The 27,641-nt window shown below is 45.3% G+C and overlaps 1 protein-coding gene across 6 annotated transcripts in view; it reads right to left on the bottom strand.

Annotated features, from left to right (window-relative positions):
• Nucleotides 1-3,512: 3,512 nt before the first annotated feature.
• The window catches only part of SUPT3H (SPT3 homolog, SAGA and STAGA complex component), a 335,908-nt gene continuing 311,779 nt past the window's right edge, over nt 3,513-27,641 (bottom strand). For all 6 annotated transcript variants that reach the window (XM_072143733.1, XM_072143734.1, XM_072143732.1 and 3 more), the window contains one exon: nt 3,513-4,781. In XM_072143733.1, the coding sequence (XP_071999834.1) occupies nt 4,740-4,781 (42 nt within the window). In that variant the 3' untranslated portion in view covers nt 3,513-4,739. The remainder of the gene's footprint in view (nt 4,782-27,641) is intronic.

Raw genomic sequence — 27,641 nt, 5'->3', positions numbered from 1 at the left:
TATAGTACAGATGCTATATAAGGGATTACCCAGCACACCCTGCGGCACAGTCCCTGATTCCCTCTCGGTCTATTTCATGGTATATATTTACAATGTCTCATCTCCAAATGTGAAATAAAGGGAAGCTTCTCCCAGCAAGAAAACCGACATTATGGACTGTATACAACAGAACAAAAATACCCCCGGCCCGATGTCTTACACAAATAATCCCACACACAAAATTATATACACACGGAGGGAAAATTGTAGGCCGGGTTACAACAACACTGAACGGGAGGATTTTATTCTCCATTCTGTTTATAGCTCAGGCAGAACATGTATAATTTAGCCGTACACTGGGCCTCTCACCGGCACAAGTTATCCATCATGTCTATATCCATAGAGACCGTGCGGACTGGAATTACTATCCATATGGAGGACACACACCCAATAATTAGAGGGAACTACAACATTAGAAAAATGACCAGTCCCTTAAAGTGATCTTCTACCCAGAAGAGAATCCATCAGAAGTTCTGACCATAGTAAATTGCAGGAGATGCAAGGTTTAGGCCATGAAGTGCTGTGTAACTTTACCTGTGTGTAGTCAGTAGCAGCAGGACTGTGAAAAGTGAATTTTTAATCCAGACAAAGTTGTAGGAAGGAAACAGGGGCACCTGCAGAAGGGTGCACCACACGAACAAAAAACAGCACTTTTACTAGTATATGTTTGCATCTCCTGCAAGTGCTCTGGAAGGGTCTTTCAGCCTGAAGAGCTTTCTGCTCTATGCAAGGCACTGCTCCACACTCCTTCCCTCCGGTATGATTGACTGCTGTTACTATCCATCCAAAATCTGCTTTTCACTTTTGTGTTGTGTGCAGACTCTCCATGATTCTTTGTTTACACCTGTGAGCTCTGCTGAATAGGGGGAGCTGCAGCAGGAGTGTTATGACTCATCCTGCTTCCTCTCCTCCACCTCTTTTTTCCAGTGAGTTTGAAAGGCTGCAGCAGGGAGACAGAGGAAGCTGTGTATATATGCAGAGGGCAGCATGGTGAGTACTGGGAAATACTGAAGCTTTCAAAGAAGGCAAAGGTACAGGTACATATAAATTGAAAAATATTATTATTAAAAAATGGCCAACCCCTTTGATCGGGGTATCCCAACCCAGTGGGGTGTGGTGGTTACTGTAGTTTTTGGTTATGATGTCATGATATTGTGCTGAATTTCTTCTGTGGGAAAAGAAAGATCAGTCCATTGTGGAGACATCAGTATTGCAAAACACGTCACCAATATTCTAAGTACAGAACACACTTACTAAATGTATTCAATACTTTGTATTCAGGTCCCCTCCCGTATGAAGACACTACTGTCCTGCATTCATCAGGTGGGATATTGTCTCATTCTCCATACACACACCTTGACATCCAGGGGGCTCCTTCTATGATCTCTGAGCTTTAGTTCCTTACATATATTTTGCCCTGGAATTATAATGTCCTGGAGTTACGAAATTGGGGATAGTCTTATCCCAAGGTGGGCTGGTGGGGCTGATCACCCCATTAGTTTCAAACTCAAGGTGAACTCAGTTACTTAGGGACTCATTTACACTCATGATCCATTTAATTAAAACCATATTCCCTGGTTACGCTGCATTTCACTACCACCAAGGGGCTGACATAGGGTATTACAGGGCATGATTGATTTGTATTATGGTGTTTCTATACGCTTTAAGGGTTAATGTTTGTTTACAAACAAGATAACCCAGGGTGTCTAGAAAGACCAAATGTAGTGTTTGTCTACATCTCTGGATCTCATACCTGAGATTTCTTAGTCTTTTCTATTAGTTCTTCAAAGAGACACATCTTTGCCAAATTCGGTCATGCTGCTGATGCAGCGGAGCCAACCTGGCTCCATAGGAGATACTCTCAGTGCAGCTGATCACTGGTCCACAATGACGTTTACTACTGCCACAGCCAACCAATCTACAGCCCTGCAAGACCTCCAAAGGAAGGAGTTATTGCCAGCATGCTGTCTTACTGCTGTTTTATGTCTGCCAATAAAGGAAACCACGAGTTGTTAAGAATCCTCGCTCTTCTCCGGCCTGCTCGTCTCTCCCTGACTTGCCACTACCAAACGGGACTCCCACATAACATCTGCTGGGGATTAGTCAGTTACATCAGGAGTACCCCAAGTACCCCAAGGAGTACCCCAACACGGTGACATTGGTTCTCCTTGCTGACCCAGGCAGATGTGGATGAAGCCGAAACATACACTGTCCTATAGCGGGTTACTCTGGGTCCCGGTCTCCTGCCCCACCAGCATGCTGACGCCCCTAGTGGGGATGTGACCGGATTGCTATCTAATTACTGACAGATTTCAGCAGGTGTCATGGCTTTTTGCACCTCTCTTTTATGTGGTCCATACCTTTTTTTGTGTGTCATTATTACAAGTAAATTAATTTATGGATATTTTTGTCATACCAATAGCCTTTTAGAAATATATTTACCAGCAGTATTTATGTATTTGTTGATGTAATTATGTATTTGTGTATGTATGAAGCCTAATATATATGTATCTGGATGTACTCATCTATCTGTGTATATTTAGTCATGATCCTTCTATTTATGAAATCTTGCATGTGTATTTCTCTGTGTATGGATCTATCATTTATGTGTATATATGTATTTATGTGTATGTGTATATGTGTAATTATGAATCCATCATGATAAAGCAGGGACACTTACCCATAGATCCAGACACTGTGACAATCTACTTATATTTGACCTCCATGACCTCCTTCCTTTTGAAATCAACTTTTAAAATGATGCTAATGACCTAGAAGTTGTTTTGTGGGGGATGGTGTTACCAGAGCCCCTTCGTGCTGTAGCTGCAGAGGCTGTTACAATCTGCATGTGCACTACCCCCCTCTCACTATTACATCCAGCAGAAGAAGCCGGAATTGGTGAGGGGGAGAATTGCTCCTGTGCAGTGTAGCAAGGGGTGAAACTGCAGCAAGAATCTTCTTATATTTATCATCCATGACCTTGTTCCTTCTAAAATCAACTTGGTTATGCTAATGAGCCAGAAGTGCTCTGAAGGGCGTTACCAGAGCCCCTCCACGATACTACTTCTAAGATTGTGACACGTTCTCACCCCTGCCTGCTGTAAACTCACACAGTAGGAGGGGGAGCGCTGACAGGGCAGGGGAGAAGTTGATATACTGTAACAACATTTGAAGCTTCAGCACAGAGGGGCTCTGGTAACACCCCAAGAGCCCTTCTAACTAATTAGCAGAAGTATAAAAGTTGATTTTGGAAGGGAGGAGGCCATGGATAACAAATATTACAAAGAATATAACAAAGTAGATTACCACAGTCCCGGTGCCTGGATCTATGAGTAATGTCCCTGTTTTATCATGAAGGATTTTGTTACTAGATTTCCTTTGAATATATGTGGATAATCTTGCATGTGTGTACACTGTATATGTAGTCATGTATTTATGTACAATACACAGCAGTAATAACACATTACACGCAGTAAACCCCCATCATTTTATTAAAAAGAAAACAAAAATTCCACACTTTGTAAGTTACCCCCAAAATAATTGTTTTTTCTATTACAATTCTACAAATATAAACTCAGGAAACAAAGGCAATATCTACTACTACAACCACAATCATCTCCATCCATGACTGTGTGCTTGGAAACATCATACAGAGTTATACATTGTGCTGACCAGACATACGTGGAGGTGTACAGTCTGTGTGTACGAGCACTGGAGATACACGGCGTATACTAGTAGGGACAGCTTAAAGGAACACTCCAGTCACAGCTAATTCATTGAATAAGACACGGTGTAGGGCCCTCAGGCAGGAGCTGGACTCATTGTCATTGTTTTCCTAGAACCTTCTAGAACCTGCTCCTTCCTTCAGGCCTTAAATGAATCAGATGTGACTGGAGTGTTCCTTTAAACAGTATGGCTGATAACATAAAACAAAAGATGATATTTCAGTACACAGCGAAGGAGGAGAATATTTATCATCAAGTGTCTGAGGTAAAACTGTTCTAGTTGCACATAGAAACAAGTTTTACCTCAGAAACATATGATAAATCTTCCCCATAGAGTCTATAGGGGGAGATTTATCATCAAGTTTCTGAGGTAAAACCGTTCTAGTTGCCCATGGAAACCAATCAGAGCTCAGCTTTAATTTTATAAACAGCTGTGGGAAAATGAAAGCTGAGCCCTGATTGGTTGCCATGGGCAACTAGAACAGTTATGCTCTAAGAGACTTATGATAAATCTCCCCCGGGGCGTCTATAAATTTTCTCATATGTCATTTTTGGTCCGGCGTTTTTTTTTTTGTTGGACATGTGACACCAGAAATAGTCAATGCGTTTCCTGTTCACAATGGAAAACAGAGTCCTCCCTTCTCCGGGTCTATGTAAACAAGCCCCACCCGGCAGAAAGGATGACAGCGCGTTTCGCATCCGTGGGCAGATGATGTGACAGACCCGTGTGATGTGAGATCTCCTCCACCTACACACAAAGCTCCCAAACATCCTGCCGGTAATTAGCTCAATGTTCCAACTAGTAAACAAGTGGGAAGACAGAGGGGGATGAGAAGAGACATCCAGCCAGAGCCGAGTCACAACAATCGTCCCACTCACTCCCCAGAGCAGGCTCGTCCTTCTTACACGGAGGCATCACCTTAATGTAACCTTCTCTTTTCTTGTCTTCCCCTTTTTCCTTCCTTTTTGGTTATATTAACAGGCTAAAAATGGCATCCCCGTCCTGCGGTAGGCGCTCTGCAAAGAGAAGAGGGAAAAGAGAGGATTATGTCACCCTACAAACATGACCGCAGCGGGGGGGGGGGGGGGGGGGGCACCAGACTGATAATGGGATGAAGGTTACTACGTGGTTTGTTTTACAGGGGAAGACTCAGTACTCAATGACGTAGGTGACACATACACAAGTGACCAGGGGTGTAACTAGGAGAGGCAGGGCCCCATAGCAGCATAGTGAATAGGGGGGCCCCTTCCTGCTAAAAAAATATGTATACTTACAAATGTGAGTTACAATCACACACATTCATTCACTCATATACTGTGTATTCACACGCTTCGCATACCTCCCAACATTTGGGAAAAGGAAAGAGGGACAAAATGGCGGCACGCGTAGCGTGCCGCGGCGAACCCCCTAAGCCACACCCCCAATCACTCCCTGGCCACGCCCCAAATTTTAGCCATATTAAAAATAATAAAAATCATAATTTAAAAAAAAAAATATATATTATCCTCATTGGGATTTGAACCCAGAACCTGCAGTGTCCATGTACAATAATAACACAGTGCCCCAACCCACTGAGCTATAACCTCTGTGATTAACAAGTGGAGAATTTTGGTAACTAAGAACTATATACTGCCTTGGTATATAGGGAGGGATCTTCTCAGATTATTGTAATTATTGAGACTATTATTATTATTATTATTATTATTATTATTATTATTATTGAGATGATTATTATTATTTTTACCATTATTAATAATCATCTCCATAATAATAAAATTTATAATAATAATAATAATAATAGTCTCAATAATTACAATAATAATCTCTGAGAAGATCCCTCTCTATATATCAGTGCATTAGTCTGTGTCACAGTGTAAATGGCAGATAACATGTCTTACTTACCAGAAATCCTCAGCTCTCTATCACTGGGCTTATAGCTCAGTTAGTTAAGCTCCTGTCTATGGTGCAGAGGGTCCCAGGTTCGAATCTCAGCCTGGCCAAAACTTTATTTAATTTAATTATATAAAGAGCTTGTGTCTGGGGAAGCCCTGGAGACCATATATGGACAGATGCTGATCTGACCTGATGACGTGGTGCCTGCTCTCTCCACTAAGCCGACACTTCTCTGAAAAGGATTCCCTGCCCGATGTCTGCTCTGGGGAACCCTAGGAGATGCAGTGACCATATATGGACAGATCTGAAGCTGATGACGTGGTCCCTGCTCTGCGCAAAGCCCGACACTTCTCTGAAAAGGATTCCCTCCCGATGTCTGTAGAAGCCATTCTGTACTGTGAGTTCAGACTTTCAAAGTATTTACTATGCGGACACAGCAGCGGGACACAGCGGGACCTGGGGGGAGAATCCGTGACAATATCATAGCTGCCCGTGACGCGGGGCAGAGGTACGAAAAACGGGAAAGTCCCGTCAAAATCGGGACGGTTGGGAGCTATGCGCTTCGACACATATACAGTGGCATACACACCGAATGCACATACAGCATATACATGCAACACCCTCGCCGATGCAATGGCGAGGGAGTGTTTGCGAATACGTCCCACCTGCATGTACCCACATTACACTACATGGTCCTGATAGGACATAGGGGTATTGCAGTGGTGAATCCTGCCTGGCAAGGCAGAGGTTAAGTATTTTGTATGATGCAAGATGCTGTTGTCCAATGATTTGTGTTACATCCTGTGCTCTGTAAGCTGAGATGTGATTGGAGGAGCAGCCACCACCTGACCAAAGGAAGGTAATAAAACCCCTGGCCAGGAATGTTCTGGAGAGAGATAGAAGATTCTGAGGAATTAGAGAGAAGTCTCAGATTCTGGAGGATTCCAGGAGAAGTCTCTCAAGAGAGACTATTCTAGTATGTCTATTCAGTGAGTGAGTGAGTGAGTAATCTCTGTCTAGCCCATACCAGAGCAGGAAGAGCCTAGCCCCTGCCTCTGAAGAGTTGAGTCTAAGACTAGAGTTAGTGTAGTGAGGAAAAGGGGTATCATCTTACCTTTAAAGGTGATACCTGAAGCCCTACAGGACAAGCTGAAGCTTCCTACCAGGACACAGCTGCCTCCCAGCCTGCCCTCTACATCCAGGCTGGTGAACTATCTCCTGAGGCTCCCTCCAACTTGCATCTCAGCACTCCATCTACCTGTTAAAGGCACGTTGCTGCGGTTCCTGCCGGTTCAAATAAAGAACTGTAAGTTGTTTTCTTCAACTTCTGTCTCCGTCTGGTCCCTGCTAATACGGCTGCCTTCATCACCGGCACCCTGTCCATCACACAGAGACTCACACTCGGGACATTAAGGGGTTGCCCCAGGGAGATCCGCTATAGCAGCCTCTCCCTCATCTTTTCTTGCCAACACCACCCTGCTGGAGACCTGCCAGGCTGTAGGACAGCCCTCCGGTTCCCCCGTACCAAGCACCGTGACCATAGCGTGCTTAGGCCGCAACCGCCAGCCACTCCGGTACCGCGGGCCCCGGCTGTCTCCAGGCCTCACCTCAAGGGCTAGGCCCCGGTGGGGGATGTTGCAAGTGGCGTCACGAACAGGATTGATACTTCTGTGCCTTATTACGGCATTAAAGACTTTCCTTTATTAAAAAGACTGTGCTGCCTAATCCTGCTGCCATCCGGGTTTAGGCCCAAGTATTTGTGTGTTTCTACATTGAACGGTGTTGCTGCTGCCACGTGCTGTCGAGCACCGCTCCAGCACTCAGGAGGTTAATCCCTGCAAGAACTGTACCAGCTCTGCTACATCCGGCGCTGCTGCGCCTGAAGCATTTAACTCAGAGGCGTGTGGCGCAGCAAGTATTTCCAGCCCGCCAAATCCTCACTGGCGGGAACTCCAGAGGCGTCACTAGGCTCCGCCCCCTGCGCGAGTGGCGCGAACTACCGTGGAGGAGGAGCTGAAGCGAGTGCGGCCGGCAACGAAGAGGGTTAATCGGCCATCTTGGATTTCGGCGCAGGCCGCGCCTGAAGCCTGCCAGCAGTGTGCGCCTCATCCGGAGTTCCGGCGCACGTGTCCTGCGACTGGAGAACACCGCTGAGCATCACTGAGCCCTGCTGCCTGCCGGACATCGGGAACGGAGACCTTCGTGCACCGGAGCTGTCCTGTCACCGCGGCTGATCCTGAGTGAGTACCGCTGGGGAAGTTAAAGGGGGGTAGAGATTGTTTCCGACGCTAGGTTATTGGCTCACCTCCCAGGGAATAGTGACTGTGTCTTAAAGTGCCCACGTCCCATTCTAGCCATCGCCCATAGCAACGGACTTTGTGTGACCCTACAGGCTTCCCTCAGCTAGGGCAGTCATGTCCACCCAGGACGAAGATACGGGACTGGAGCAAGTCCCGTCCCCTGGTCCCTCCTCAGGGTACCGGAGCATGTTAAGTCCTCCAGAGAGTCCCTTCAGCCCTGCTACAGCTAGTGTCCCTGGGACTCCCACCATGATGCCTCTGACTATGCCCTACTATCTGGGGGCCCCCTGGTTACCCTACTACGAGGGAGAATCACATACTCTCCCTGAATTCAGGGACAAGTTGTTAGCCACCTTCGCCTTGCTCCCGTTCACAGAGGAACAGAAAGTGGGCATCCTCATCGGGCAGTTGAAGGGACCCGCTCTCCGGGAAGTCAAGTCTTGGCCCCGAGCACAGTGTCAGAATGTGGTCCAAATTCTTGATAGGCTACGTAACACCTTTGACAAGTGTACTGTCTCCGAGTTGAAGCAGAAATTCTTCGGGAAAAGACAGAAGCCCCAAGAGTCCCTCCGAGACTTTGCCCTCTCCCTACAGGAGACATGGAAGGCCATCACCTGCCTTGAGCCCAAAGACGCTGAAACCTCTGATCAAACCTTAAGGGAACAATTTATTAATGGACTTGTTGATAGAAATCAAAGGTGTCAACTAAAGATCATCTCTTCTCAACATGCCCAGGCCTCTTTCCTTGAGTTTAAGGAAATTGCCATTGACATATTAGGAGACCGACCACCTACTGGACCGCAGAAAGAGCCTGAATCCGTGGAAATGGAAGAATCTGCTCTCGCTTGCCATCCTATGCAGGCAGCATCACCTAATCCTGCGGCTATGGAAGTTACTGGCATAACAGGACCGGTCCCTAATCTGGCGGACACCCTGCATCAAATCCTTGATCGGATGACCCAGTTGGAAGTAACTGTCTCTGCTATGAGGAGGAAACCTCCAGAGAACCCGGTACGGTCAGCTACTCCTCGTGAATCTCCGACTAAGCAGCGCCCAAAAGAAGCGAAGTCGTTAAGCACCTGGAGTCAGAAGAAACCCCGCCAGCGGTGCAGCTACTGCCATAAATATGGGCATGAAGAGAATGATTGTCGTCAGTTAAACGACAAACCCTTGGAGCTAAGGGACGACCTCCAAGGGAAGAACTTGTAAGTCCCCGAGATGCTAACTGGATCGTGGGGACTCGCCCCATGGTTCATGTAACCATCAATGGAGTTACCCTACCGGCCTTGATTGACACCGGCTCTCAAGTGACCACCCTCCGGAGCGCTGCCTTCGAGAAATGCCGAGGAGGAGCATCCTTAGTCCAGCCTCCAAAGGCTTACTTGAACATTATTGCTACAAACGGAAAACCCGTACCCATCCGCGGCTACTGGGAGCCCACGCTAACCATTGGAGACACAGAGTTAACCAGACAGGGCGTAGTGGTGACACGGGTGCCCGAAAACGGTACCTTCTCCCTGGTACTGGGTACCAATGTCCTCCGCAACTGCTACCCTGAAGTGCTGAAGGCTCTCCACGACTCCCTGCCAACAGTGCCCAACGGTTCCCGGAAGGTAATTCAGGAAACTATGCAGGTTCTAGCGGCGCAACAGAAGTTTGCTGGCCCTAATGGTGAAATCTGCAGAGCCCGGATCAAGGATCCCCAACCTGTCCGCCTTCAACCTGGGACTGAGACGCTAGTATGGTGTCGAGCCTGCATGGGCGTCCAAGGTCAAGACTACCAGGCGATAGTAGAACCTCTACCAGCTGATGAAGACCTGCCCATTCTAGCCGCCAGGAGCCTAGTCACTGTATCCCGAGGACAAGTACCCATTCGATTACTAAATGTGGGAGACTCCCCAGTGGATCTGAGAAAGTACCAAGCCGTAGCCACCCTCTTAAGTGTCCATCCTGAAGACTTGGTGGAAACCTCTCTGTCTGCCTCCCAACAGTTGGAAGTGAAGCAAGGCGCTGAAGATGAGCCTGCCGAGCAATCCTGGTGGCTTGAGCTCAATATTGGAGACGACGATTTTACTCCTGCAGACCAAGTACAAGGTGTCCTGGATGTCGTTATGAAGCACCACCGGGCCTTCAGCAAACACCCACGGGATTTTGGGCAGACTACTCTGATCCAACACACCATCCCTACTGGCTCTCATCCTGCTATCAAGGAACGATACCGGCCCATACCTCCAGCCCGCTACCAAGAGGTGAAAAAGCTGGTACAAGAGATGAAGACAGCCAACGTTATCCGGGAGAGTCACAGCCCATGGGCTGCCCCGCTGGTCCTTGTGAAGAAGAAGGATGGAACCCTTCGATTCTGTGTTGACTATAGGAAAATCAACAATATCACCCACAAGGACGCCTATCCTCTGCCTCGAATCGAGGAATCCCTCGCAGCCCTAGGGTCAGCTGCCTACTTCTCTACCCTGGACCTGACCAGTGGCTACTGGCAAGTGGCCATGGCGCCAGAAGACCGAGAGAAGACGGCTTTCACCACCCTAATGGGCCTGTTTGAGTTCAACAACATGCCGTTCGGGCTATGCAACGCCCCAGGCACATTTCAACGGCTGATGGAGAGATGTTTGGGTCATCGCAACTTTGAGACCGTCCTGCTATATTTGGACGACATCATCATCTACTCCAAGACTTATGAAGACCACCTCCACCATCTGGCTGAAGTCTTCCAAATCCTGACCCAACATGGGTTGAAGGTCAAGCCATCCAAGTGCCACCTGCTACAACCTAGTGTCAAGTACCTGGGACATGTGGTGAGCGCTCATGGAATTGAGCCAGATCCAGAGAAGATTGCAGCTGTCTACGACTGGCCTACCCCATCCACCGTACGGGACATCAAAAGCTTCCTGGGATTTGCCAGTTATTACAGGCGTTTCATCCCGAAGTTTGCCCAGCTGGCGGCTCCCCTGCAAGAGCTTCTAAGGGGCCTGCCAAAAGAGAGCCAACGTTCCCGAGTATCCATTGAGTGGACGGCCAAACGAGAAGCTGCCTTCCAGATTGCTCAAGCAACGGCTGACTGAACCTCCGGTGTTGGGATATCCAGACTATAGTCTGCCTTTCACCCTATAGACTGATGCCAGCAAGCAAGGTCTAGGGGCGGTATTATCCCAGCTCCAAAACGGAACTGAAAGGGTCATAGCCTACGCCAGCCGTTCCCTCCGAGAACCGGAGCAAAACGACCAGAACTATAGTTCCTTCAAGTTGGAGTTTCTGGCGTTAGTCTGGGCTGTGACCGAAAAGTTCAAGGACTATCTAGCTGCATCATCTTTCACTGTCTTCACAGACAATAATCCTTTGGCGCATCTGAACACCGCACGTCTTGGAGCACTGGAACAACGGTGGGCCTCCAGACTTGCCAATTTCAACTTTACCATCAAGTACCGGGCTGGTAAGACCAATGACAACGCCGACGCTCTGTCCCGTCTACCTGACCAGTGGGAGGGACCCTCCATTGATGCTCAGTGGGAAGATGTGGAGATGCCAGCGTTCTATGCCCGGTTTGTGCGTCAAGATGCCCAGAGAGTTTACTCCCTACTGACAGAGGCAGCGCCAGCTACTCCTCAAGAAGAGTCAGAGCCCCCTGCGGAAAAGGACCTCTGGATGAGTCTTCAGGCTGATAGCCGTGCCATAGGAGAAGTAATGGACTATCTCTCTAGTGGGCGAGTGCCTGAAAGAATCCGGCGCAGAAGAGCTGATGGAGAACTGTCTCAATTGTGGCGCCAGAGAAAGACTCTGAGCCTGCACCAGGGTCTGCTGAAGAGAAGAACTCTGGACCCTATCACTTATGACCGGCTATACCAGATTGTGATTCCCAGGAGGGATGCCAAAATAGTACTGGAAATGTACCATGACCAGTCCGGACACTTTGGCGCTCAGAAGACTGAAGCCACCCTCCGAAGGCGATTCTTCTGGGTCAACATGAAGTCCGACATTGAAGCCTGGTGTCGAGAATGCCCAGCCTGCGCCATCGCTCGAGGAGAGCGACACAATCAAAGGGCCCCTCTACGTCCCATTGTGAGCCAACGGCCCTTGGAGATCCTGGCATTGGACCACGTGAAGTTGGAGCCCAGCAGATCCGGTCACAGTTATGCTCTTACGATCATCGACCACTATACCAAATTTGTGGTTGCAGTACCTGTCAGAGATCTGTCTGCAAGGACCACCGCAGCGGCCCTGTGGAAGAGCTTCATCCTCCCCTATGGCTGTCCGGACCAGATCCTTACAGACCAAGGAACAGCATTTGAGTCTCAAGTCTTCCAGGAGCTGTGCACTCTATATGGCTGCAAAAAGCTGAGGACCACAGCCTATCATCCCCAAGGCAACGGGCTTTGTGAAAAGATGAATCAGACTCTAATCAATATGCTGAGGACTCTGACCCCTGCAAAAAGTGCTGACTGGCCAAAACTGTTGCCCGAATTAGTGTACCTGTACAACAATACCACTCATTGCTCCACAGGATACACTCCGTATTATCTGATGTTCGGGAGACACGGCCATCTCCCTGCTGATATGACCTGGGACATGGAGTCCCCTGATTCCCAGTCTTTACTCCCCCAGACTGACTGGGTTCACGAACACCAGAGGCGCCTGGCGGATGCCAGAGAAGTTGTGGATCTGCGGTTGGAAGAGGCCCGAGAGAAACAAAAAAGGGACTTTGATCGTAATGCCTGTGCTGAGCCTTTTGCCCCAGGAGATCGAGTGTGGCTGCGCAACAACCATCCTACCAGTAAGCTAGATGGGCGTTGGGAGCGTGAGCCATACCTAGTTAGGGACAGTCTCTCCCCTGAAGTCTACGAGATTTCAAGAGGAGACCGTCCACTACTCCGGGTACATAGGAACCGGCTGAAGAGATGTCTTCGTCCTTTTGCCCCTATGCCCACACCTCTCACCTCAACCCCCAACTTACAGACCTCCTTGTGTTCACCTACCCCCAGTTTCTTGGAACTTGTGACTGTGCCTCAATTCTGTTTTGTTTCCACTCCAGTAAGAGGTACCTCGGAGAGACCATCATCCCCACCGCAGTCTCCAATACGGCTGCCTGTGGAGGATGATCCGGATCCACTGTCTGCAACCCCTGAAGCATCAGAGCCAGCTGAGACTCCGACTCCAGCGCCTGAATCAGAGGAGGACGATGAGGAGATTGTTATCTTCTCCCAGCCGGAACTGCGGAGGTCTCAAAGGGAGACAAAAGGTAAAGCTCCTGCGTACCTGCAGGAGTATCAGCTGGTGTCACGCAGAAGGAGGAGGCAAGTAAGTTTTTCTGACACCGAAGTACTTACCACCGAAGAAGATGCAGAGTAACCCCTGAAGGGCTGTAGCCCACTTCAGGTACTGTACATATTGTATATTTCTGTCCTTACCCCAAAGAGCCAGAGACTTTCCTGAGACTCTTACCCTTATTTATCTCAGTCAAGAGACATACCTTGAACTGATTATTGTCCTGTGCTATGATAGCACCCTTCCTCTGCCACAGCAGAGATTTCTTCAAAGGACTCTGTCCCTCTACACATAGAGGAGACCCTTTGCTTCTCAGTGCACTTTTCCCCACATCAAGGGCTGTACCCAGAAGATGGACTTTGTTACTAGAGACCTTCTGAGAGACTTTTGCCAGATACTCCAGGGAAAAGTTGCTATCGCTATTGACTATTATTTTGCACTTAATGCCTTCCTTTTTAGGTACGGACATTCTGTTTGCACTTTTTATGCCTTTCCTTTTCAGGTAAAGAGACATTTTATCCTGCTACCATGAGTAGCCTACCTCTGTAACGTTTGTAACGTTTAAGATGTGTACCCATTGGGCTCCTAAGCCAATGTGAATTTATCACCTGTTTGCACACTGTCATATATGCCAGTAGTCTGCATTAACCCTTTCATAGGCTTTTCAGGTTGTAGTGTGGCTGTGTCGGACCGTCTTTATGTAAAACACTGACCGCTACCTGATCCCTCAAACTGAGGTTTGCACGTGGGGGTAGTCCGTAAACTGCGGGTCCTAAGGGGACTGGGGGTGTTACACAGTTAGCACCTGGATGCCACCCATACATGGGTAAGGATGCCAGTCAGGAGGTACTCGTGTCGCATATGCTAACGCAATGCAGATATACACACTATATAATTGCCGCCAGGGAAGAAGCGTTGATATAACAAATATACAGGCCTTGGTGCAAGGAGTGGATTACAGTACATGACACCACACCTTTCCTACTGTACAGTTCGGTTTAATGACGTCAGCGACCAACTGTCATACAGCTATATGTTTTTGTCTTAGTCCGACACTAACCCAGGTGCCTGTCTCCAGGACCATGGGCGGTTTGTCCCTACACCTCACATAGCCTGCACTTCCCAGAAGTGCCCTTAGCCCCCTCTGTGCCCCAAACCATCTGTAGTCGAGCCGAGGGCGGCTCTTTCAATTGCCCCCGGGGTATGCAACACCCTCGCCGATGCAATGGCGAGGGAGTGTTTGCGAATACGTCCCACCTGCATGTACCTACATTACACTACATGGTCCTGATAGGACATAGGGGTATTGCAGTGGTGAATCCTGCCTGGCAAGGCAGAGGTTAAGTATTTTGTATGATGCAAGATGCTGTTGTCCAATGATTTGTGTTACATCCTGTGCTCTGTAAGCTGAGATGTGATTGGAGGAGCAGCCACCACCTGACCAAAGGAAGGTAATAAAACCCCTGGCCAGGAATGTTCTGGAGAGAGATAGAAGATTCTGAGGAATTAGAGAGAAGTCTCAGATTCTGGAGGATTCCAGGAGAAGTCTCTCAAGAGAGACTATTCTAGTATGTCTATTCAGTGAGTGAGTGAGTGAGTAATCTCTGTCTAGCCCATACCAGAGCAGGAAGAGCCTAGCCCCTGCCTCTGAAGAGTTGAGTCTAAGACTAGAGTTAGTGTAGTGAGGAAAAGGGGTATCATCTTACCTTTAAAGGTGATACCTGAAGCCCTACAGGACAAGCTGAAGCTTCCTACCAGGACACAGCTGCCTCCCAGCCTGCCCTCTACATCCAGGCTGGTGAACTATCTCCTGAGGCTCCCTCCAACTTGCATCTCAGCACTCCATCTACCTGTTAAAGGCACGTTGCTGCGGTTCCTGCCGGTTCAAATAAAGAACTGTAAGTTGTTTTCTTCAACTTCTGTCTCCGTCTGGTCCCTGCTAATACGGCTGCCTTCATCACCGGCACCCTGTCCATCACACAGAGACTCACACTCGGGACATTAAGGGGTTGCCCCAGGGAGATCCGCTATAGCAGCCTCTCCCTCATCTTTTCTTGCCAACACCACCCTGCTGGAGACCTGCCAGGCTGTAGGACAGCCCTCCGGTTCCCCCGTACCAAGCACCGTGACCATAGCGTGCTTAGGCCGCAACCGCCAGCCACTCCGGTACCGCGGGCCCCGGCTGTCTCCAGGCCTCACCTCAAGGGCTAGGCCCCGGTGGGGGATGTTGCATACACATCACAGATACACACACAAATACACACACATGTACACAGATACACACACAAACAGTGACATATACACCATACTGTACAGTTACAAGCCGAAGTCCATGATCTCACACTGTTGTGCTCTTAGCTGTGTAGAAGAGGCTGTGTAGCAGTTCAATGCAGAGAGCACAACAGTGTGAGAAACAGTTCTGCTGCTACTAACAACACACACAAAGGTATGACTAACACAGATCTCCAGGAAGAAATCCTAACACAGCCTTTAGTGTTGCATAGTGTGAACTATTGACAGATTTTAACAGCCCTCTGACTATATAACGACAGGTTATTCCCTGCTGTCCTATATTGTTGTAGCCTATGGGACAAAGCAAAGGGTTAAACATTGGCATCCGAATAATATGGAGCTTCATAACCAGCGACGGTTCCTGCTTCCTTGGGTTTATATAAACTCTATAACGCTGCATCTAGCGGCTCCTTCTCCAACCACACAATTCCGATTCCATTTCTTCTATTCTAAGGAGGGAAAATAAGATTTCTATCCAAGACACAAAAAAATGATTTCCTCTCTCACTACTTTGTTTTTTCTTCTCTTTCCTCCCAAAGCAAATGAAAACAAGTGGCGGAAAACAAAGACTCTCGGGTTAAATAAGGGTTAAATGCTTTCTTACAGGAATCGTACAAAGATTTGGGAAAATAGATACAATCCGTGGATTTTTTAAAGGGGACAAATCATGTTAAAAAAAAAAAAATTGTTAACTCCGTAAGGGCAACAGCTGCCATAATAACTATTCATACACCAATTTTTGAGGCGAGTTGGAATGACCCAATTAGGAACAAGAGGACACAATGCTCAGCTGAGCACTCAAGAATATTTTGGTCTCAACATCCATAACCCCAACCAATCAAAACTGAATTTTCCCCCAAACAAGGAGGTCTCTTCTATACAGTGTGTGTCGTCAGAAGCCTTCCAGTGGTTGTGTGATGATCAGGGCGTGTCCTCAGTGATGTCATTATCCTTATAAGGACTGTTATACTACTGGCGAACTCCCTGAGTCTACGCTCTGCGGAGGCTAGGGGAGGGATGCAATACTTTGCATCCATCTCTCATAGGCTATTAATGGCCTCCGTTGAGCGTATAGGTCGCTCAGCAGGAAGGAGCAGGATACAAAGACGTAGCATATGGGGAGGGAGCTTTTCCGGCGTCTACTATGACCGTATCAAAAAACCTGGTGAGAATGTAGCCTTACTGTAGTAATGGGATTTTCTGGTCCTGGGGCTGTTTGATAATGGTGATCTACCTCCAGGACCGGTCATCAGTATAAGAACAGTGGAAGTTTACCTCCGATCACCTATTACAGTCGGCCTTCATCTTCTGCATAGTGGCTATGCTTCAGCCCAGCCTCCATTACTTCAATGGGAAATGAGATGCGGTACTTTGGCACAACTTATGGCTCCTCTGGTTGTGTAGTTCTGGTGCTGAGAGCGCCCTGAAACACCTGATTGGTGTTACTGAGGTCCGTTCATTTTAGAAGACCATTCCTTTAGCCCAGGGGTGCACATATTTTTTTCCCACATTATCATACCACTCTACTTCAAGGGGCCAAACTAGTAACCAACACTATAGAAACAGTATCCAGCACTTTACAGCACAAAATACACCCAGAGAAATAATAAAAAGCAGCATAAAAAATATATTGCAGTTAGATGGTAACAAATAAAAAACAAGACCAGACAATAAATAATAATAGAGACCTCAGACCAGACAATAAATAATAGAGACCCCAGAGCAGAAAAAGAGAATTATGGAGACCCCAGATTTAATAATAATAAGAATAGATGCCTCTAGAGCAAACAATAAATAATGATTTAGTCTCCAGAACGGACAATGAATAATAATGAAGACCACAGGGCATACAATAATAATGGACACCCCAGAGCAGATACAAATAATAATGGACACCCCAGAGCAGATACAAATAATAATGGACACCCCAGAGCAGATACAAATAATAATGGACACCCCAGAGCAGATACAAATAATAATGGACACCCCAGAGCAGATACAAATAATAATGGACACCCCAGAGCAGATACAAATAATAATGGACACCCCAGAGCAGATACAAATAATAATGGACACCCCAGAGCAGATGCAAATAATAATGGTGACCCCTGATTACACAAAGAGTAAGAGGCAGCCATAGCGGACATGACTAATAACAGAGTCCACAGAGCAGTAAAAGATAATAATAGACATTTAGATAAAAAAAAAAATAATGGATAACCCTAGAGCTAACAGAAAACCCAAGACTAAACAAAAAAATACTCACCTCTCATCGATCCTTTTCTGTTTTGTAAGCCACAGTCGACATTCTTCTATGCTCCGGGTCTTGATATGGGTGCATTCTATATTACCAGCATCAAGGCCAAGAGGACAGTGACGCCTAGACCAGGAGATGACCCATGAGTGATGAGTACTTGTCAGATGTACTCACCACTACTAGAGCTCCTGCACCAATGAACTCTTCAATACATCTTTACTTTCTAAAGCTGCTCGAGCAGCCCATCTATGTCTACATATCTATCATTGTAAGCAAAAGATTGAAGTGATGGTCTCCAGACAGCTTCACCAAAAGTTGTCTTTGGGGTATATTGTATAAGAGTCTGTGTCCATTGGAAGACTGGGGCTCATTTACTAAGGGTCTGAATTGCGAACTTTCGTCGGCTTTCCCTGCGACTTTCTGGCTTTCATGCGACAGAAATCAGGGGGCGTGGCCGTCGGACAACCGGACGGATTCGGAAAAGCCGCGGAATTTAAAAAAGAATGTGTCGCAAGATCAGCACTTACATGCACCGGGACTAAGAAGGTGAACTCCGGCGCAGCAGCGACACCTACTGGATATCGGGTGCACGGACCTTCGTGAATCCCGGCAGACCCGAATCAGCGTCGGAGAACGGACCGGGTAAGTAAATGTGCCCCATTGTGATGGGCACTCTACATAGACCAATATTATACAAATATAATATGACACACTGATAATGTGTGTATTACAACTTGTTGAATAGCCTTCATGTCCTATAGAGAGCACAAATCTCTAATAACATCAGTTCCGTGGAGTCTGCAGACACAACAGAGGACGAGCGGTCTAAGAATAATACATGAATAGAGAATGTTTACATAAAGATTTTCTATGGTCTCGCCTCCATGTAATAAAGGGAAACATATGTCTGTTGGGTTAACGTGAGGTCTCAGCGTTGGACACTATTGAGTTACTTGGTATCACCTGCGCTGTGCCTTCTGCCAGGCAGCCCACATAGAAGCCCCGTCCTGTACGAATTTATATTATAACACATGAGATTTATGCTTCAATTTATTTTAACACCTTTACTTAATCTGGAAATCAGTTGCTCCCAATGGCAACATTCGAGCCCCGATATTCAGCAGTTGTCTCCAGTTTATACATGGTCGAGTAACCAGAGAAAGCTTGGATTCAGGATGGGTGGTCCTCCTGCCTTTGTTTTGGAAAGTTTTTTTGGCAAATAGATGAAAATAAAATGGCGGGGTTCGCTTGTGGGATATCAAATAAAACAGGTTTCCAACAGGAGCTGTAAATTGTACAATTATCGGGAGGAGGTAGGTGCACATGTGCAAAGCTCTCCGCTCCTAATGTGATTTATATTTTTACTGCTCATGAGATTTGGAACACCTAAGTCTGCCAGGAAATTTCCCTCTAAAATTATCACATTAAGAAAAGTTTAAATATCCCAAGCCTGCTTTATAGCGTGGGGCTACCTGCTATAAACCTTCACGGTCGGCTGGTTTCCGTGAGTGGGATGGACAGTTTGGATTTTGGGATCCAACTATTCCAATGCAGCAATTATGGAGTGGTGTGAAGTAAGAACATAGAATTTTCTAGGAATCTTGGAATTTTCCTTTTCAAAAATCGCCCAAAATAAAGACTTTCTAAATACACGGCCACCCATTTCCATGGGCTCTGAAGGGCACCGCAATAATGTTACATTTCACTTCTTGCATCCAAGAAATTGCTGCCATAAAAAAAAATTAAAATATATTTATAATCTAAGTTTTCAAGTGTTACTCCAATGAACTTTACATAGCATAGGTCACCAATTTCATAATCCCCCCCAAAAACCCCTTAATACTCCAAGGTACGTCATGGAACGCTGTAACTTAACGCTCCATACTGTACATGTACGTCATAAACCTGATACCGGTTCAGCTCATCACTAGAACAGAACCAGCATTGGAAAACACGGGGTGTCAGTGGTAACCAACAGCTGATATTACCATGTGACACCTGCGACCAGAGGTAATCCTGTTTAATTCTGCTTAATCCGGTAGGGTGACAACACATCCCTAGTGTGTAGAAAAGGAGAGGAGACTGACAGACACAGACTGTACCTGCCCCCTCCAGGGACTCACCACACACGGCTGGCAGGGAGCCAGGTAATGTGAATTTAACTTATATAACGTACTGAAAAGGCATTTTAAAATGCTATAGGAACCTGTCAGCAGCTAAAATTGGTGACATGTTCACTTTAAGACACTATAAATGTATCACATTTTGTTACACAAATTACATAAAAAAAATTTGGCAATGCAGTAAACAAAAATTTTAACTAAACTTTATTTTTATCCATGCATTGAAAATTTGATATATTTTGGCATACATTTTTCAGTCCTTTAATTTGACTATAAACAAGACCCAAAAACTTTTCCCAAAGGTCAGGGCTTTTTGTATCTCACAGTAGCGTCTCTTCTCTCACCAACTCTGCTTATTTTCCCTTCATTGCCCCGGTCTGCCCTCCGTTTTCCACCTGGCCATTGTAGCTGACATTTATCGTGATCCTGGTGACATCACGTTCTTGTGATAATGAGCCTCTCAGTGTGATAACACACATGGTATCAATGCGTCAACTCGAGTAATACCCCGAATTGAGAATAAAGCCTTGTAGTATGAAAAGCATCTTCGGAAGATGAAAAGGCCGCTTCACTGTGTGTGGGCTACAGATCTAATTAGACAAAATAGGGACAAATGTCATTCATTGAAATCAAAGAACTATGATGGCTGGCAATGATTAGCCCACCCCAAGTACAAACGGGTTACTGTGTCGTCTGCAACACACAACAATCATCTCATCTTCATTCCAGATTCCATCGGATGGAACGGAGGCAATCGATAAAATCTGAAAAACTGGTGAATATTGCAGGAGGCCACGAGAGGCCTGCGCTACAGAACACTGGGTATAACACGCTGGAGGTTAGACAATCCTGTTAAACAAACGTCTGGTAGGAAATCGAAATAACTTTTACAACAATATTAACGTCTTCCTCTTCGGGAGCCAAAAATCGAGCGTTCCTTTCCTCTGTTTTAAATAGAGCTTTTGGAAGTCTTTCCGAATTGTTTGCATGGATTAGACATTAACCACGATGGCTGCTATTTCCAGTCTTTTTTTTTTTGTTACAGGGGTTCTTTAATTTTACATATTGGATATCACTGAACAGTGAAATTGTTTCCCACTAAGTAATATACAATAAGACCCAATGCTATCCTGTGGATCACAGCTGCAGTCAAAGTAAATTTACTTGGTGATGTATAAGCCCTTCAATGTATAGAGGTATTTTTATGTTCCTGGAATCGAGCTGGCCAGAGCAGGATACCATGCACACCCACAATCAGGCTCCTGTACGTCGGAGGTATTCTAATTTAGAAACAAAGTATTTTTTTCTGTATAGAAGTCCGTGGGTTCACCACCTGGTGGCCTACTGAATGCCTGGATGTGTCAAAATTAGGTAACAGCTTCCGACATGCAAAGTTGATTAAGACGACTCTACACAAGTTGTCTTCCCCACTCTCCCCCCCTCCCACTGTTCCACAGTCAATAAATGTCAATATTTGTGTCTCTTAATGGGTGGGGCCAGACTGTCTGCTACATCTCAGCACCACCCACCTTACGCCATAGAGCCTAATTAACATAAATTTAGTTTTATTACCTTATAGTCTAGTCGACCCGCCACAAGTCTTTTTGTTTTTAATAGTTTGACAATTACTGCCTTCATATGGTACCAGAACCAAGCTTCTTGTGAAAGTATGCTCTGTCCACTTTCAGTTCTTCAATTGAGGACCATACAAGGGCCTAGAAGGAATCTAGTATAAATGTGTGTCGAGAGCCGACATAAATGACTGAGAAGTTCAGGGCTCGAAGTCCTTGTCTTGTATCTCTGCAGGACACTATCCAACTTGGTGGGTGGTTTCATTGGCCATGGGGCCTACAGAAACCTTGGGCTTCATTGATTGCTCAGAAATCAGGGGAATATGAAGAAAACAATAACAATATGACTGAATTCGTGGAGTGGTAACTATCGAAAGATGCCAAGAGGTTTCAGGAGGTTGTCTACATTTTTATAAGACACAGATCTTTAAAAGTATTTAAAATTTTTCACAATTCTTTAAGAAAGATCTCATTAAACCATAAGGAACCGCTCACGAAATTATCACGAAAAAAATGTAAATAAGAAAACTCTAGTTTTTATAAATGTTGGGGGGGAGTGGGGACTAGAGGGGTTTCTGAAGGCAGAGAAATAGACTAATTGACATAAAAATTACAAAGGTTTCTCTCATATATTGAAACACTCAAGGAACAAAAAAAGCAAAAAAGGGACAGGTCCCTAAAAAAAGTTTAAAGATGTCGCCAACTAAAATAGAATTCTGAGCCTAAGCTTCACTTGAGCCATACACGTACCAGTTTATTTAGCACCTACCAAGTCATTTTGGACAGTCTTGTAGCTTGGAAGACTTTAAAACCACTCTCCTCATGCCAGGTTACTCTGCTACATTAAAGAGCTGACTTATTACCGTACTGTATGAAATATGTTCAGCCAATGTGAAGACATAAGAAGACACCATAGGCTGGAGATCCTGGGGAGTCGTGTTGGTTCCAAATTAGAATTTGTAATTTTACTAAATTTTGTTTAGGCTGTAACAGTATCGCTTTTTGTTAGAAATTTTTTTTTTCTTCATAATAAATTTCTACGAAGGATGTAGCAGAAGTGTCACAGACCCCGAGCACGACAGGAGGTTATTTTCCACTCTTGGTGGCTGAAAGCTTCACAGCACAAGAATAAATGAAAGGTCTGATCATCATAACTAATCTTTCAAAACCTCTTTATTAATACAGATCATAAAATTAAAAAATATATATATGTTTTTTAAAGATGACCTTTCACAAGCTCCAACAACGTCAACTCTTTGCATCCTTTAAGGGGATTGTACGACCTGTGCAAGATATCCTCTATCTACAGGATATGGCATCTGGTCGGTGGGTCCCAATGATCTGCTGCTCAAAATAACAGGCCTCCGTTCTCACTCATGGGTGGAGTGACAGGACGAGCATGTGCCCTGCTGCTCCATATAATAGCATGGGAGAGTCGAAAATTGCTGAGCACAAAACTTGACTATCTATGGCACTTCTAGTAACTGTCTATGAGAGGTCTGGAAATATTCCAGCACTAGGCTCGGCTAATTCCCAAATTATTCACCTTCGTATTGCTGGAGGCGCCTCTCTCTAATGATCTGTGGGGGTTGTCAGGATTCAGAACCCCACCAATCAGCTTGTTATGTCCTATCCTGGCAAAAGGGGATAACTTGCAGACTCGGTACAACCCCAACTTTCCTTGACAAGTCATGGATCATTAAAAAAAATATGAAGAGGGCTCACAGAGTGAGCTCTCTTCACAGAAAAATGGGGTTTGCTGCATATTGCAGCAAACACCCACCATTAACAACCGTGATCAGTGCTACCACCTTTGATAGCCGCCATTTTTGCTTCGATTGTGGCTCCCATTGACATTGGGGAGAGACGATCTGTTGCCATGACATGTGTGTTAGGTCTGTATAAGTCCCGAGGCTGTCTCGTTTCTGCAGATTTGCAGAAAAATCCATACTGTAGTATGGAAGTATATGGTAGGATCATACAACCTAGGGTTAAAGTACCCTAGGGGGTCTGAAAAATTGTCAAAATTTTTTTTTAAAAATTAATAAAACCTAAAAAGTTCAAATCACACTCCTTTCCCTAGAACGGATATAAAAATAATGTAAAATCATGAACATGTACAATGAATCACAGCTTATTCGTTATATTTTACCCTGTGCAGGGCTTGAAGGGAGGAGGACTCCAGGTTCTAGGAATACAAGGAGTCCTGCTCCTCCCTCCATGTATTATTCAATAAATTAGCTGTGACTAGAGTGTTTCTTTAAGTCATTTAAATGTATCCAAAGATATTTATAAATTATAATATATGGGGAGGCACTACCCCCACCAATCTGATCCCTAATTTATGGATGTGTCATCGATATTTTTAGCCCAAAAAATCCATTTCATGTGTATAAGTTTTGAGGGACTGTTGTGGCCAAGTGATCTAGAGGAAAATAAGAACTGACTGTGTAAATAATGTATTGGACTATTTTTGGATCCTGCCAGTAGACATCATGTTAAGTCTTCCACAGCCTAAACGTCTCGCAAAGAAAACAAAACATCACACAATAGCCAAAATGTCAAACTCCATTTACAGTTCGAAGACATGAGCCTCGGAGAGCGTCGGGTTTTGCCCATGACTGTATTGTTTAGGCGAGCTCACTGCGGAGTCTGTGTTTCATCTGTTTAGGAGCAATGGGAAGGCGCGCTCATTCCTCGCGAAGGAGTGATATCGATACGGTGGAGTACGTTTCCCATTAGTTTGACATTTTTGTAATACCATAGATTAAAAACACATGGCTGACTACCTACAGTAGCTTCATGGGTAGACAGAGGAGATGGACAGTCAAAACAAGCAAAGTGAAAACGAACAACACAGATACAGTCAAAGATAACTCAACACAACACCCGAGCAAGAGATCTGATAGAGCAAAAAGAATGCTAAAAAAAATAATTAAAAAATAACAAAAACATCTACAAGAAATGTGATTCCTTGTGACCACTACAACATATCTATGCTTTTTGAACAGTGACAAAATCATGGTGCCAGGGGTGGATTAAGGCTACCATGTGCCCTGTACTGTATGAAAAGTATGGGCGCCTTACGTCCCAGATGTTTGCCACAACGGGGGACATTTATCAAATGCCTTTTTGGCTCAAAAGTATTGATTAACATCTTTTTCTTAACAGAAAAAAGACTGAAAGGCGGCACCCAAAAAACTTACAAGGCTAGAGGAAGCGCAGGAGTGCACGAAACAGTCCATCAACGACGTTAGTGAGGGGTACAGCGTATTGCATTACTCTGTTTCAGCATCAGTGTTGCAACAGCATTCTCAAGGTATGTTTGGTTCATAATGCATAAAAATAAATGGTAGATTTCCTTTAAATAGGAACTGTCACCAAGATTTTGACCACCCCGACTAACAATGCCTGTTGATAAAGGGTTACAAGTTCTCCCCATATGACCTAAAATTAGCTGCCAGTGAGGCCCTGTACCTTAATTAGACATTTTTCTGATGTGCAAATTAGCTTTTCTGACTCATGTCTGGTGTTTGTGACTCTTCTCTCTCCTAAGCTGGCAGTGAGCCACAACCCATTACTCTCACAGCTCAGTGTCTCTTCATATCACTGCTCTGCCTCCTTGTACTTAAGGACCGTCTGCTAATATTTAACTACAGACATATAAAGCTCTATGTACAGATGGGAAATATTGTGTCAAGTTTTTTTACATGGTGCCTTGTGTTACATTCATGACATGTGACCAGTGACATCATCGCAGGTCCTTCAGACTTATAAGAATAGCAAACTGTACCCAGTGTATGTGATTACATGAGATCACAGCAGCCTCCATGGAGGATGGAAAGGAGTAGAAGTCCATAGAGGTTCATGTGGTCAGATATATGCATGGGGTACTGTTTGCTTTTAAGAGGCTAAGGGACCTGACATGATGTCATTCTGGTCACATGACATAAACTGTGACCAGTAAGGAGGCATAAAGCATGGAGTAATATATGGGAGGGGCCCGTCGAGCAGGACACGCCTCCTCTGATGCCAGGTAATATAAGATAAAAGGTGATTTAAGGGGATGTAAGCGAAACTATTTTTAGCTAAAAGAAGGTGTCAGTCAGTGAATAGAGCTCTATAGGAACCTGTCACTGGCTGTACATATACAAATATATACAGTTTTAAGTAGTCACGGTGGAGTAAGGCACACTTTTAGCCAGATTTAAAAGTGGTATCCCTCTACGCCCGCCGTGCATAGATCTCCTCCGAAGTCTCATCACATTTTAACATCAGTTGGCAAAAATATAAATACGAAATAAAGGCGCTGAGGCGCCCGGGTCTGGAGCAGTACAGGGAACTTTGTGGACGCTCTGCGCCATTGCACATGATTAAACACTCTGACAGCTTCCTAGCAAATTAATAAAACGCTCCAACAGTTTCTGTGTAGATTAACAGTCTTTCCTTTCTCCCTGTAAATGAAGGCTCAGTTTTCCTGTAAACCAACAGAACAGACTAACAAATCAGCTGGACGGTAAATTAACAGCCTTGCACCAATAAATCAGCCAAATTGTTCCAGAGAGCCGTCGCTGTATGCACCGTGCAGGCTGCGAGGGGCTGATTTACTGAGAACATGTGACAGAAGGAAAAGGAGCTCAGGAGCCGCAGACACTGACAGCTTTAAGAAAAGAATTTAGCACCCGGGATTTGGAAATCACCGGTCTAATAATAAGGAGTATGGAGCGTCGCCCAACTCCGGCTTAGAACGCTTTGTGGAGATGGTTTCCGTTTTATGGTCTTGAAGTATCATCAGCAAATGAAAAAAAAAGCTTCAGTCTTGTGATGAGCAAACAAAAAAAAGTTCTGCTTGAATTTAACCCCTCGTCGCTTATTTCTAAGTTACCATTTTTTTTTCCTTCAAAAATCCCTAACTTTTTATTTTTCTGTGTACAGATCTGCATGAGGCTTTTTTTCTACGTAACAAGTTGTATTTCCTAATGATGGTAACATAAATTCCATGCCGTGAACTGAAAAATGGTGAAACATTCCAAATGTGGTGCAATTGTCAAAAAATGACACCTCTACTTTACTCATTGGAGGTCATTTACTAAGGGGCCGATTCGGGTTTTCCCAACGTGTTACCCGAATATTTCCGATTAGCGCCGATTTTCCCTGTATTGCCCCGGGATTTTGTCGCATCGGCGCTGGCATGCACGTGACGGAAATCGGGGGGGCGCGGCCGAGCGAAAACCTGACGGATTCGTAAAAACCGCTACATTTAAAAAAAAGTGTTGCGGGACTCGCGCTTACCTTCACTTGGTCCGGCTTGGTGAAGATCAATGCATTCCGGGGAACTTCAGCGCAGCAGCACCACCTGGTGAACGTCGGAGGAACTACCTAAGTAAATCTGCCCCATTGGGTCCATATGATCACAAAGATATCAAATTTATTAGGTTTAAAAAAAAAATTTAAACCTTTTGTATGAAATTTTTGTTTGTTTGTTTCACCAATAACTTTTATATACTTCATTATGTAAGAAGTCAATTTTAGAGGGATGAGCTGATGTTTCCATATGGGGACTGTAAGGCCTTTTCATTAAAATTTTTATGTGTTGTGAAATGGAACAAAAAGTGGCGATTTGGACAAGTTTCTCCATGACGGGGTTCAATGCCAAGAACAAACGTTTTTGATATATATTTTTCTGAATCAGAGATTTTGGGACGCAGAGATATATTTATTTGTATTTACTTTTCATGACTGAGGTAGGGGGGGGGGGGGGTTCACTTGTAATTTAAGTATTGTTTTTAAATTCTAATTTATTGGTAACAGTTCCTACTCTTATAGCAACTGGTCGTTGCCTTCCAGTGACACGGGGGGGGGGGGGGGGACCATCCAGATCCAAGATGGCAGTGCTGTCGATTAAGTGACACCATTGAGTTTGATGATGGCACTTGAGAGGCATAACAACAAGCTGCATAATCGAGTGGGCTCATAGGCAAATATGTCACATGTCATTATGGTGTTAAAAAGGAGATTCCAGTTCAGTAGTGGATTATAATCCCACCAAATTTTATACGGAGAAGGATCTTCAGCCATGAAATCTTGGTACATCTGTTCCTACTCTCAATACACATGAAGGTCCTCCAAAGGTCCTGGAACCGCAGACAAAGCAGGAAGAAGGGAC

This window comes from Engystomops pustulosus, chromosome 3, assembly GCF_040894005.1.
Source record: "Engystomops pustulosus chromosome 3, aEngPut4.maternal, whole genome shotgun sequence".
Classification (NCBI taxonomy): Eukaryota; Metazoa; Chordata; class Amphibia; order Anura; family Leptodactylidae; genus Engystomops; species Engystomops pustulosus.
Note: the sequence above shows the minus strand (reverse complement) of the source record. Positions and strands in the feature narration are given on the sequence as shown.